This window comes from Psammomys obesus, unplaced genomic scaffold (genome assembly GCF_907164565.1).
Source record: "Psammomys obesus unplaced genomic scaffold, mPsaObe1.curated_primary_1811, whole genome shotgun sequence".
Taxonomy (NCBI): Eukaryota; Metazoa; Chordata; class Mammalia; order Rodentia; family Muridae; genus Psammomys; species Psammomys obesus.
The window spans coordinates 13321194-13333709 of NW_026590062.1; the positions used below are offsets into that span (position 1 = coordinate 13321194).

Below are 12516 nucleotides of genomic sequence, written 5' to 3' on the forward strand. Positions count from 1 at the left end.
TGGAAGAACGGCTGCATCCTCCACCCCGTTTGCCGGCAACTTTTTAACCATCTCTGTGGCTCCAGGAAAATGGAGATGAGAGGCCAGGCAGATCGTGGGGCAAAGTGCCTGGCGGGAGGGAAATGCCTCTACCCACCAGGTGCCCTTCATTACCTGGGACCAAGTGGCCCCAGGCTTTCCTGTCAAGACGCTCACAGGAGCAAAAGGAGGGGACCACCGGCCCCGGGGCAGATCTTGACCCCGAGTTCTTAAACATTCGTTGTCCCAAGGGAAGTGCCTCCCGCCCCCACCCCCGGCAGGTGGCCCCGCTGATGGCTCAGAGCCCTTGCTGAGGCGGCTGTGGGCCCAAGTCAGCGTTCAACACCACGGGGGTCGGGGAGGGCTCTTTTGCAAGCTGGGGACCTTGCAATCCTCACCCTACCCTGACGGGGTGGGTGGCCGGGGCGGGAGGCTCGGGCGGAGGGCGGGGAGGGGGCGGTGCCTGGGAAAGGAGGCTCAGCTGGCGGCCGCAGGCTTTCTGCCGCGGGAGCGGGGCTCAGCTGGAGCCGCAGGCCGGGGCCTCTCCCCTCCGGCCCGGGGGGTGGCGGGAACCCGAGTCGCTGGGGCCCGCGCCCCGCGCCCGCCAGTCATGGTGGGTCACCTGCATCTGCAGGCCATGGGGGACACGCGGGAACAGAGCCGCGACGGCTTGCTGGACAGTCCCGACTCGGGACTACCACCCAGTCCCAGCCCCAGCCCGCCCTTTTACGTCCTGTCGCCGGGCACCCTGGACGCCCGCGCCACCACCGCGCCTCCAGGACCCCACGGGGGGCCCGGGGGGGGGGGGGGGAGGGGGGGGGGGGGGGGGGTCGCAGTGGGAGGCCATGCAGAAGCCAGCGTGGTCTCTTCCCTCCTGAGGAAGGTATGGACGTGCACCGGGCTCCTCAGGACCCGCAGGCTGGGAGTTTTGGGGTGGTGCTGGCGGGCTGGAGTAGTGTCCTGGTGCCCTCAAAGTCTACTGTCTACCATGGGGGCCCGTTGGGGCTGTCCGTCCGTGGGTCCCGTCCCTGCTGCCGCTGCCTCCTGCCCTCTTGATCTCCCTGGGCTTCCACACAGAGACATTTTTTGAAAACGCAGCTCGGGGCTGCTCCACGGGCTTCGTCTTGTGCATGTAGAAGTGGAACTGTCCCTGGAGCTGGGACTCCAGCCGGATGCGCTGTGCCTGGGGCTCTCGGGCATTGGGGCACAAGCAACAACTTGAAGAAAGGACTGGGTGGACAGAGAGGGGGTTACACATGAGCCCTGCGCCATGTCCTCCGCCCCGTGGCCTGAAGGCCTCCACTGGGTGTTAGGGCCTCTCCCGCCAAGGTGTGCAGGGCGCTGGCGTTTAAGGCTCTTCAAGCAGTGTCCAGCCTGCTTCCCCCTCCAGGCACCGACCAGGGCACAGTGTAGGTGTCCACAATTTTACTTAAATGTCCCCAAGTGTGACTCAGGCAGGCAGGGGAGTTGGAAGCCTGTCTTGAATTGAACTTCTGTCTCTCTTTTGGGAGGGTAGCCGGGATGGTCAAGGACTTCAGGAGTTAATGTAAGTGAGCAGTGCTGTTCTCAGGGAAAAAAAATAACAAAAAAAACCCAACCAAACAAAAAACCCAAAACCAAAAACTTGTGGCCTGGACAGGTCTGAGCTTCCACAGCAAAGGATGACCTGGGGCCCGGCAGTGTGGCGGAGTGGGGGTGGGAGGATTCCAGGGATTATTCTGGGGGACAGAAAGAAGGTACTAGGAAGATCTCCCTCTAGTTCCCTGTGACCCAGAAGCCTCTTTCTGCAAGGCATTCTGTCCGCCTCTGGAGCCAGCCAGAGGTGGCTGGGAGAGCCGCATGCCGGGCTCGCTAGCCTGGCTCTGCTGGTGGTGTTTCCTTTCTAGGCTGCATAGATGCCAGCTATGGAGCAAGACCGCCTGGTCTGTGACTTTGGGCAGGGAAGCCCAGCATAACAGGACCAGGAAACCTGGCTCCAGCCGGCATTTAAACCTGCCCTACTTTATTTATTTATTTATTTATTTATTTATTTATTTATTTATTTTTAAGTGTGAAGTGCGAGTTAACGGCCTTTTAAAGTTTTAAACAGAAAAATAAAATGGGTAGCTGTAGGGTCGGTCCAAGGTGCTGCTCTTAATCAAGAGAGGAGGCAGGCGGTGGCCATGGCAACCTCTCCTCAGGTTTGGGGTCCCAACTGCGGCCCCACCCACCAAGATCTCCACCTCTTTGAGTTCCCCGTTCCTTCCCTACTCTCTGGTCCGCCAGTGCCTTGCTTCCCTGCTTGGGTAGCTCCTAGGCCCAGGTGTAAGCAGGCTGACAATTGCCAACTGATTGATCGGTCTGTGGTGTGGGACCAAAGAAGGCCGTCCCTCACCTTGGACCAATGGTTTCATCTGGAAGAAGCTACAGGAAGGCGGTCACGCGTCCCCTGTGCCCTCCCGGTGTCAGTGTCATTGCACTACTGTCGTTTCAGTGGAGCTACAGTCTCCTCCTCCTGCGGGATCAAGTGCTAGGCATGACCAGCAGCCGAGTAGGGATATGGCTAGTGTACACCGGGAACCAGGCCTCAGAAAACCCTCTGGGCCAGACCCTGCTGAAAACTATGCTTTTTGAGTATTAATGTATTCACTTTACATCCTGATCGTCACGGCCTCCCTCATCTCCACCTGGTCCCACCCTCACCCATCCCTGTCCCCTAGTCCTCAGAATGAATGGGGGAGCCCTCCACCGTTACCAACTGATCCCAGACTATCAAGTCTCCTCAGGATGCCTGCAATCTTTTCCTCACCCGGGGAAGCCAAGCGATCGACGAGTTCCCGTCAGTGGTAGTCCTGGTCCCCTTCCTGGGTGACAGACATGGAGACTGAGCTGCCTATTGGCTACATCTGAGCAGGGGCCCGGGTCCTCTGCATGCATGGTCCTTGGTTGGTGCATCAGTCTTCGCAGGCCTCCTGGGCCCAGAATTTTGGCCCTGATGGTCTTCTTATGGAGCTCCTGTCCTCTCTGGGTCCTTTTATCCCCCCTCCCCCGCTCTTCCATAAGACTCCCTGCTCTCTGCCCAAAGTTTGGCTGTGAGTCTCAGCATCTGCTTCACTCCCCTACTGAGTGGAGTCTTGCAGAGGACATCTATGGTAGGCTCCCATCCTGTTCCCTCTCTTCAGCCATGTCAGGAGGCTATTGCATTGCCCTTCTGAGTGAGAATTAAGCATCCTCCCTGGGGTCCTCATTGTTACTTATCTTCTTTAGGTCTGTGGCTTGTAGTGCAGTTATCCTGCAGTGTACGGCTAATATCCGCTTATAAAAGCATATACCGCGTGTGTCTGGAAACTATGCTTTTTTGGTTTTTAAACTACTCATAGCTCCCAGGACCCCCAAGTTAGAAAGCTCAATCAGGGGTGTAACTGAAAAGTGCATGTGAGGGATGCAAAGTGCCGTGTGTGTGTGTGTGTGTGTGTGTACGTACGTACGTACGTGTGTGTACGTGTGTGTACATGTGTACGCATGCCCGTGAGCTACTCTCCCTTGTGGTCCCAGTAGAGCAAGAATGGGGGCTGCTTGCCTGCTTCTTTCACCCCAAGAATGCTCAGCCGTCCAGGAAATGGAAGCAGACTGACCCTGGCCCTGCCACCCTGGGCTCCCCAGCCAGACTTCTCCACCAGATGTTAAACATCAGGTGCCCCCTGCCCTCCCCCCACTCCGCACTTCTATCACAGAGCTGGCATGGCGGGGAGCCAGGTCCTGCTGGCTGAGAACAGGTCTGTCAGAAACCAGGCTCCCAGCACTTGACAAGCAGTTTGGGCAACTGCTGCCCCCGCCTCCACCTCTCCCTTCTCCATCTAGTTTTATTGCCCCCAGGGGACTGCAGGTAGCTTTTAGGATCTGACCTGGGGTCCCCTCTGGGTGTTTGCTTAGACCACAGCCCCGTGTGCTTGGAGGTCCGGCTCGCTGTTGAATGGTGACAGGAGGTGACAGGAAGTAAGGTACTGCTGCCTGGGATAGACTCTGCCTCCCCAGGTTCTCCGGGTTGATTGGTAAGAAAGTCTAGCTCATCCGTGCCTCCGAGGCCACTCTGGACTATCAGGAGAGGCTGGCTTTCCCCCGGGGGGGGGTGTGTGTGTGTGTGTGCAGATCTGGGCCCTGGTCCAAGCAGAATGGGAAGGGCATGGCGGGTGCCACAGTCACTCTTAAGGTCACTGCTTTCCTATTTCTATGAAGGCTGGTTTGAGAGAGAAGGGGAGGGAGGGCTGGTGCCTGGAGTCAGGAGGGTAGGCGGACATGCACAGCCTGAAGGAAAAATGAGCAGGTAGATGGGTGGAATGGACGGCGGATTGAGGCAGGGGAAAGAGCTCAGGAGACTTATGGCCCAGGTGGGTGTCTGTGTGGGCACTTGTGGAAGGGAGCCAGCATGCGGGGTGGGTGAAGGCTGTTTGCAAAGGGAGCGGGGAGGCAGGCAGATCTGCCAGGGCCTCCTTCCGGCTGGGTCTGCTTAAATCCCAATGGTGCCTTGAGTTCTAGTGGTTTGCCAGCTGCCTTCCACAGCCCTGCCCCCACGGTTGGGACACCTGCTGGGACGAGGGTCACCTGGAGCTTCAGTGGGAAGAGCAGGCAGGTCACACCCTGACAGGGAACCCGCGCAGCCACCTTCTGGGGAGGGCGCCAGAGGGGATGGTTGGGATGGTCTGGAGTGCCATATACAGGCGCTTAGGACAGAGGGCACTGGCTCATGGGTCTGGAAGCCACACTACCAGAATCAAGGCCTGAGCGGGACTCCCTCCATGATTGCTAAAGTCCATCCCTGGCTTCTGGTGGCAATCCCTAGGTCCAGCGACGATCTGTGGCTTCCCGTGGCAAGGTGTGACCTTTGGTGGGAACCCTTGGCTGGGGTGGCTTTGGGATAACCTGTGGTGCGATGACTTGAGATGCAGTAGCAACGTCTCCATCTTCACCCAACTGTTCTTGTATCTCTGTTTCTAAGGACACTAGTCATCCAGCTAGTGCCGCCCTAACCCAGGGAGACGACACACCTGTAGAGGCCCCCTGTCTACTGGAGGGCTCACCCACAGTGGGCTTGGCCGTCAACTGTCTTTGTGGGGACAGTATCAACAGTCCTTCTGTCTTGTGGTGGGGACACCCATCTCGGAGCCGCTCCTTCCAATTACACTGCTCTGTGGCTATTTCCCAGGTTGCGAATCAGGTTATCTGCAATCTGTGTTGGGCCCTTGAGGCCTCAGGGCCCCTCCTGGACTTCTAAGCATTCTGGTCTCACCCAGCTGCCTGGTGTGACGTACTAGAGAGAGTGAAATAAGAAGAGGGGGTTGGGGGGCATCCCAGGACCCTGCAGGGAGGGAGGACAGGGCCTTTGGCTTCTATGGCCCCTCCTCACATCATTCCCTCCTGGGTCAGGGTCAGACTGAGCCCAAGTCCACCACAGGAGTTCTTGGTCGCAAACATATTTGACACACAGCTAGAGACAATCGGAGTTTAATTCCAGTCCTTGGGAGGGTGAGACAGGAGGATTGCTGGGAGCTCCAAGCCAGCCTGGTCTGCAGAATGACGTGTCATTTAATGTAATTCCAGCCTCTAGGAGGGTGAGACAGGATTGCTAGCAATTCCAGCCTGGTCTATAGAGGAAGACCTCATTGAAAACACACCGGAAGCTGTCCAGGGTGTCTTGCAGAGTCTCCATGTGGCACCGTGTGTGGTGGGGAGTGGCACGCTGGAGGGGCCTGGATTGTTCGGCCCCTCCAGCAGCCAGTGACCCTCTCCTGCACTGATGGGCTTACTGCTCTAATGAGTCCCATGGACTACGGTGCTATTTTGGTTCCTTGGCTGTTCCCTCTCTGGGTCTTCTTGTTCAGCTAGGCCAGAACACTGCCGGGTGGGTGTTCTGTAAGGCTCTGTAAGGCTCCTTACTCTCTGCCACAGTGTGTTATCACTCCCCGTGGCTTTGGGTTTTCCCAGGGTGCCAAGCTCCACGTCACCACACCTGTTTACCATCACTGGGCTGGCCAGTCAGTGGCCCCTTATGCTCAGAACCTCAGCCCTTTGGCCTGCTGAGGCTAGCTCTCGTTTCTACCCACTCCTATCTACCCAGGAGACTAGGAGTTAGCCAGCTGCCCTGGCCTGCCCGTGGCATCAGGGGTGACCCCTGCCCAGAGCCGCGAGGGAACACTGAAACCCCAGGGAACTGGCCCTCCCTCGGCCCCGGGCGTGGGTACACTTCAGGCCACAGATGTGCACTGCAGCTGGAGGCCGCAGTTCACCACACGCATATGGTCTCTGGACACCATGTTCCTGTCTGGTGCCCACCGAGACCAGAGTGGGCATCAGTTCCCTGGGACTCCAGTTAGGCGTTTGTGAGCCACCGTGCGGACACTGGAAGCTGAACATGAGTCTTGTGCAGAAGCAGTGAATGTTCTTAACCGCCAAACCATCCTTCAGCTCCTTGGAGAATCTCTTTAGAGTTGAACAGGGCCCCTGAACCCTGGCTGGCCACCTGTCTGGACTGGCTCCAGGGGGCCCAGTGAGGCAGACGCCCTCGTGTGACGACTCCAGTGGGGCAATGTGCATACCCTGCAGGCCTACCGTGTGAGATAGCCCCCTCCCCCAGCCATTATGGGACTGCACCCCCACCTCTGGGGGACATTGTTTTTCATCCCTCATAGTCACTATGGGCCCATACCCTAAGCTCTGGTGCAGCGGGGGCACTGTTTTCCACCTAATGCAGTTGGGCTTTTCCTGTGGGCTCAGCAGGACAGCTGGATTCACAGGCCGTAGGGTGAGACATTTTCAAAACAACTTTTAGCCATGGTTTTGAGCGCAGAAATCTTGTCCAGGGGGTGGTTACTGGCAGCCTTGGTGTCCAGCCCAGGAACCCAAGGCAGAATCCTAGGGGACGGGTCCAGCTGCCCCACCCCCAAGGCCTTGTCCCAGGGACACCTGGGCTCTGCCCTGTGTCTCTGTGCCTGCAGCCTGCCCGTGGGCGGCTGAACTGTTTTTCCAGTGGGGCCCTTTGGAGAGAGATCTGGCTCCGTCCACTTGAACTGGGCTTCGTGTGACTGGCAGAGTCCTGTGCCACATCTCGGTGGAACGGGGCTGCAGGTCAGCCAAGGCCCAGGCAGCAGCCTCAGGAGTGTTGGGTTCCCTTTCCTTCCCCTCTTCATCTGTCACCCAGGTTCTCATATAGCCCAGGATGGCCTCAAACTCTCTATGCACCCGAGGGGACCCTTGAAATCTGATCCTCCGGATTCTGCCTTCTGTGTGCTGGGACTGTGGGCAAGCAGCTATTTATGGACTTCCAGAGGTGGAATACAAGGCTTCAGGCATGCTGGGCAAGCATCCTAATGTCAGAGCCTAGTTCCCTAGCCCACGAGCTGTTTTTTCATTCCAGGTAAACCGAGGAGGGGCAGAGGGCTGAGGTTGAGGGCCTGCTGTAGCAGGTTTACTGAGCATATGCAAGGCTCGGCAATGCTTTGTATGAATAGAACACAACCCAAAGCAAGGGAGGCAGCCTGGCTCTTAGAAGGATCCGCCTATTTGAATGCCTGCTTCTGAAGCTTTAGCCCGTGTTCATGTCCTTCCTCGTCCAAGGCCACACGGGACCTGGTACTGTGCACTTGGGGGCACACCCGAGCCACAGCCAGCTCTCTGATATTATTTCTATAAACACCTCATCCAGGAGCTTTATGGCAGGGGTAGGTGCTGATGTCACTTGATCCAGAGTCTGCCTGAAGTCCGATGGGATCCAGGTGCCTCCCCCTGACCCAGGAACTATGCGTTAATCCCACCTGGGGTGCTGGTTTGTGAAGATGGTCATGCCCCACCCTCCTGGGGTCAAGCAGACAGGCACTCGGATCCTCCTATCTGGTCCCCTGTCCGCAGTACTGTTACAAATAGCGACCCCTTCCCGTCTGTCTTTTCTCCAAATAGGCCGCTGCTCTCTTCCCAAATCCTGCAGCTCTGGAGATGAGGACCCGGCTGCTGCCCGTATTCTTTGGGGAGAGCATCGAGGTTGAGCCAGAACCTGCCCATGAAATCCGGTGAGCGGGTCAAGAGCCAGGTGGGTGGGTCCTGCAGAGCTGTGTGGGAGAAGGGGCATGCTGGGGCAGGCACAGGGCAGCCAGATTGGGGCTCAGCAACTCCTATCCCCGGGTGCTTCCTGCCTTGGACGGCACCCCCTTCTTGGTATGGAGGAAGTGGCACTGAGGTCACTAACTGGTCCTTCTGAATGGCGGAAAGCATCCACCAGGAGGGGCTGTGGGGTTTTCTTGGGACAGACTACAAGGGGCACCTGCTGTGCCCTCCTATGTGACCTTTGTCATAGTTGGCCCCCAAGCCCCCGAAGAGTGCAGTGTGTTCCAACAACAGATATCCCTCCAAGGCCACAATCGAAGGCCACAAAGCCACCACCCGAATAGCATCCAACATCCCAATTGTGTCCTTTTTTTGTCTTTTCCCCCCAACTTAGGGTCCAGCTGTCTGGGCTGCTTGTCACTTTTTAGTTTCCCAGCTGGACTTTTAACCCTTCACAGTTAAGGTCAAGAAGGGGGTTCTGTGTAAGGCTAGCCCCCGAGGGTGGTGGGCCAACTCACCCCTTTCGTTACTGTCCTCCCCAGCTGCAACTCTGAGGTCACCTATGCCTCAGAGAGATACTTCCGAGACAAGATCATCTACGCGCCGGTGCCCACGGTCACAGCCTACAGTGAGACCATAGTGGCAGCTCCCAACTGCACGTGGCGCAGCTACCGCAGCCAGCTGACCCTGGAGCCCCGCCCACGGGCCCTGCGCTTCGGAAGCACCGCCATCATCTTCCCCAAACTGGCCCGCAGCTCCTTCCGCACCACGCTGCACTGCAGCCTCGGCCAGCCGCGCCACTGGTTCTCCTCGAGCCTGCAGCTGCAACAGTGCAGGGACCCTGCGGCCACTTCCCGTGGCCCCGATGTACTCTGAGGAGCCCAGTGGCAGAGGAGTCGAGTGTGGGAGAGGGCCAGGAAAGACGGACAGGGCCTGGGCCGGGAACCTGGGCCCCAGGAGACACAGAGCCCTGTGGTCTGGACAAAGGAGAATGAGGCTGCTTCTGGCAGCCTGTCCCCACCACAGGCTGGCTTGGCTGTGCCCACGCTCCAGCCTAAGGGCTTCTGTGAATGCATCTTTCATTAGCCTATACAGGCTGTATGGCCCAAAGAGCAGGGCCCAGCGTGACCTGGTGTGCCCTTGAGGCAGAGCTGGCTCCCAACCTTGCTCTTGGAAAGGCTCATTTCCAAAACAGGCCTTTCAGCCGTGCTCATCCCAGCTGGAAAGCCCAGGTGCGGAGGGCTGAGCTAGCTTTCCTTGAACTGACTGAGCTGTCGAAGCTGGGGGCCGGGTACCTAGGAAACATCGCCTTCTGTGCAGGGCACAGCTCTCCAGAGCAGCCAAGACACATTCCTGACTAGCTTAGAACTCTTGATCCTCAAAGCTTTCTGCCAGGTATCCAGCGAGGCTTCAGAGCTAATGATGGACTCTGGACGTGAGTCTAGAGCAGGACTCGGAACGCCAAGGGAAGCTGTAGCTGCTTTTCTTGCCTCCCGTTCTCACTTAGGCTGGGAACTACACGGACACCACAGTTTCACCTCTTGCCTGCAATCTGGATGCCCAGGCTAAAATGACTTAGAGGTGGAGATGTCTCTCTGGCCTCAACTGTCCAGTAGCTGGAAACCTGCCTGCTGCCTCCATGGTGGCTAAGAGGGAAGGGACAAACAGAACCCAAATGACTGATAGATTGCTATCTATCTACACAGCTTATCTGAGGTACACCTCCCTCCTCCGTTAAAGAACAGCTTAAGAGATTGGTGAATTATCTTAATAAAACGTACACAGCCAGTTTCTGAGGTGCCCCTGGGGTGAGGGAGGGAAGCCGCGTAGGCCCAGGGCCCACTTTTCTTCCTACCTAGCATTAGTCTCTGAGGGAGCCTGGCTTCCTTGCACCTGGGGCACAGGGAGAAACCAGAAGGTCTCCGTGTATGGCAGCCTCGCCCTCGTCCCAAGAGCCTCGTGTGTGGAAGGCAAGGACCCTACCACCAAACTACAGCCACAACTGGCTTCCCACACTAAGGGCTCTTACCTGTTTGAGAATATGGGGTCCCCAAGCTGCCAATTATAGTTGGGGGGAGAGCTTGGGAAAGCCCCAGACAAGAATACTGCTGAATGGTTCACCTGTCCTGGGGTCACCCAGGGAACCTGGAAAGAGAATGAGGGGCCAGGTCTGAGTGGATCAGGTCCCAACCCTTGGGGCTGTCCACCCAGAGGTCATGTTCCCAGCTGCCCTGCCTAGGGTACTCTGTGTTAAATGGCCTTTCACCCGGCCCTCCAGCACCAGGGATGGAAGACCCGGTAGTGTCTCAGCTGCCCGCAGGCTGGTGAGACTGACAGTAATCGGCAGGCGCTTGTGCCTGTGGGTTACTTTTTGTTTTTCAGCCAGGGTTCACTATGTAGCCCTGGCTGTCCTGAAATTCACTATGTAGACCAGGCTGGCCGTGAAATCCAGAGATCCACCTACCTCTGCCTCTCAAGGGCTGGGATTAAAGGCACGAGCCACTCTGCCTGGCTTGTGGAGTGGGGGGAAAGGGGCCCAGGAAGGGTGTGGGCTAGCGACTCAGATGGAAGCCACAGCTAGGTCCTCACAGCTGGAGAATTTCCAACTGGCTAAGGCTCTTTTGTTGACGACCTTAGCCTTATTTGGCATGGCCTTGGATCCATGGACTAGCTGCTAAGTATGAGGGAGGGCTGCCTCCGGCCATGGGTGCCTTACTTCCCTCATACTCCTGGCAACCTGTATACTTTGTACCTTAGCTCGTCCACAGCGGAGAAAGCCCTGAGCAGGCAGTGCCTCCGCCATCATCACAGCTGTTCTCTAGCTGTGCAGGCTCTACTGGCCACTTAAGGGCCTCTTCACCACAACCCTTGCCCTTGAGTCTCACTGACCTGCCCTGTGGAGTGCTTCATCCCGGCTTGGGCCAGCCCTATCGCACAATCTTCATCTTTGCAAGCCCAAATCAGTTCAATTTTAGAAAATTGGCCATGGCCTTTCTCACAAACTCCTTGTCCCCACCCTGGCTCTCAAGCGTCTCTGGCTAGGCCTCACTTTGCTCGCATGCGTTGTGTCCCCCACAATCTGTCTATCTCTTTAAGGCTGCTGCTTCCAGGAAGTCCCCGTGACTGCCTGGCTCTGTGTCACTCCTGAGTCAAGCCCAGAGAACCTGAACACACATCATCTCTGTGGGCAGAGCTCTCCTTCAGGGAAGGGGACAGGCTGAATCTGGCTTGCTGCAGAGTTAGCTCTCTCTGTATTAAGAGACCCCGAGGAAAGAATATGGGGTTCTTAGAGTGGGGACTCTGGTGTGTGTGCAGGTGTCTTCCCCAGAGACGAGGGTGAAAGAAGTCACATGAACCTCCATTTTAAAGGTAGAATGACAGGCTGGTCACAGCTAGGGGACAGAAGAGACACTGGAAGGGCAGAGTCCGCAAGCTCTGCCTCCACTCCTCTGGCATGGTCCGGGCCTCAGAAACAGACAAGGGAGAGACAGGGCTTCATGTCTGAGAGGCAGAGACAGGGCTGGAGGAGACAGCGGGATTGCTCACAACAGCTCTGGCCTGGTCGCAGCCAAGGGACCAGTCTGTCCAGGTGGAGCTGGCTTGTATCCAGGGTGAGGTCCCATACCTCCACCTGGCTGCTGGCTTTTGTATTGCAGTCTGGACACAGGTTGAGCCCTACCAAGGCTCCCAAGACTGTTCAGGCCAGCCTGGTACAGGCCTGCATGGTGGCTCCCAGGCTTTAGCTCACGGCAGCTCCTGACAGTTTACAGGACAGGCTCAGGGCAACCCAGTGTCCTTGTAGGATGCAAATGGCTCTCCCTACTCTGGCTCAAATATCTCAGGTTGCTGGCACCGGGTGCTTGGGGTCTACTGGGAAGGTGGTGCTGGGGACACCTCCATTGGACCACATCCTCATCAGTCCCTTGAGCCTTCCTAGCCAGACCCTTGTCCACAGCTGCTTCGGATCCCCAGGCTGCTCCCAGCTGTGAAGACCCAGGGGGCTCCACTCACCTGCCTGCAGAGGCGAAGTGGGCTTCCTTCTGGAGACTTGGCACCAGCAGTCACAGCGTCCCGAGATGCCCAGGCTCGGAGCTGAGGATCACGGCGAGGAAGACACCTCGGCGAGAGGAGTGGTGAACTCCTCTCTTTGAGTAGGTGGTCTCTGGAGGCCATACTGCAGCCAGCACCACTCTTAGGCTGTGGCATTCGAGGTAACTAGAGGGCACCCATACTGCATCTGCAGGGGCAGCCAATGAGTTCAGTGCAGAAGCAACAGGCAAAGGCAGTCTCCTCCCTTGGGGCATTTAAGCCTTGGGAACATAACGCCTTAAACTCCATCCACGTACTCAGGAAGCACCCCACACCCTCAGCACCCAGCTGGCTAAAGGGTGTCGCTCTGATGCCCTTGCAGACCAACCCTCGAAA

The 12516-nt window shown here is 57.5% G+C and overlaps 1 protein-coding gene across 1 annotated transcript; it reads left to right on the forward strand.

Annotated features, from left to right (window-relative positions):
* The first annotated feature begins 535 nt into the window (after positions 1–535).
* On the forward strand, positions 536–9874 carry Rflna (refilin A). Its single transcript, XM_055606256.1, has 4 exons — positions 536–789; positions 3285–3294; positions 7948–8057; positions 8634–9874. The coding sequence occupies exons 1-4, from the start codon at positions 629–631 to the stop codon at positions 8965–8967; spliced, it is 615 nt and encodes a 204-aa protein (XP_055462231.1). The 5' UTR covers positions 536–628; the 3' UTR covers positions 8968–9874.
* The last annotated feature ends 2642 nt before the right edge of the window (positions 9875–12516 follow it).

Excerpts from the sequence above, each read along its gene's own strand:
- Rflna (XM_055606256.1), top strand. The coding sequence starts at position 629 with ATGGTGGGTCACCTGCATCTGCAGGCCATGGGGGACACGCGGGAACAG. Across the intron at positions 8,058-8,633 it reads GAACCTGCCCATGAAATCCG|CTGCAACTCTGAGGTCACCT; the intron begins GTGAGCGGGTCA and ends TGTCCTCCCCAG.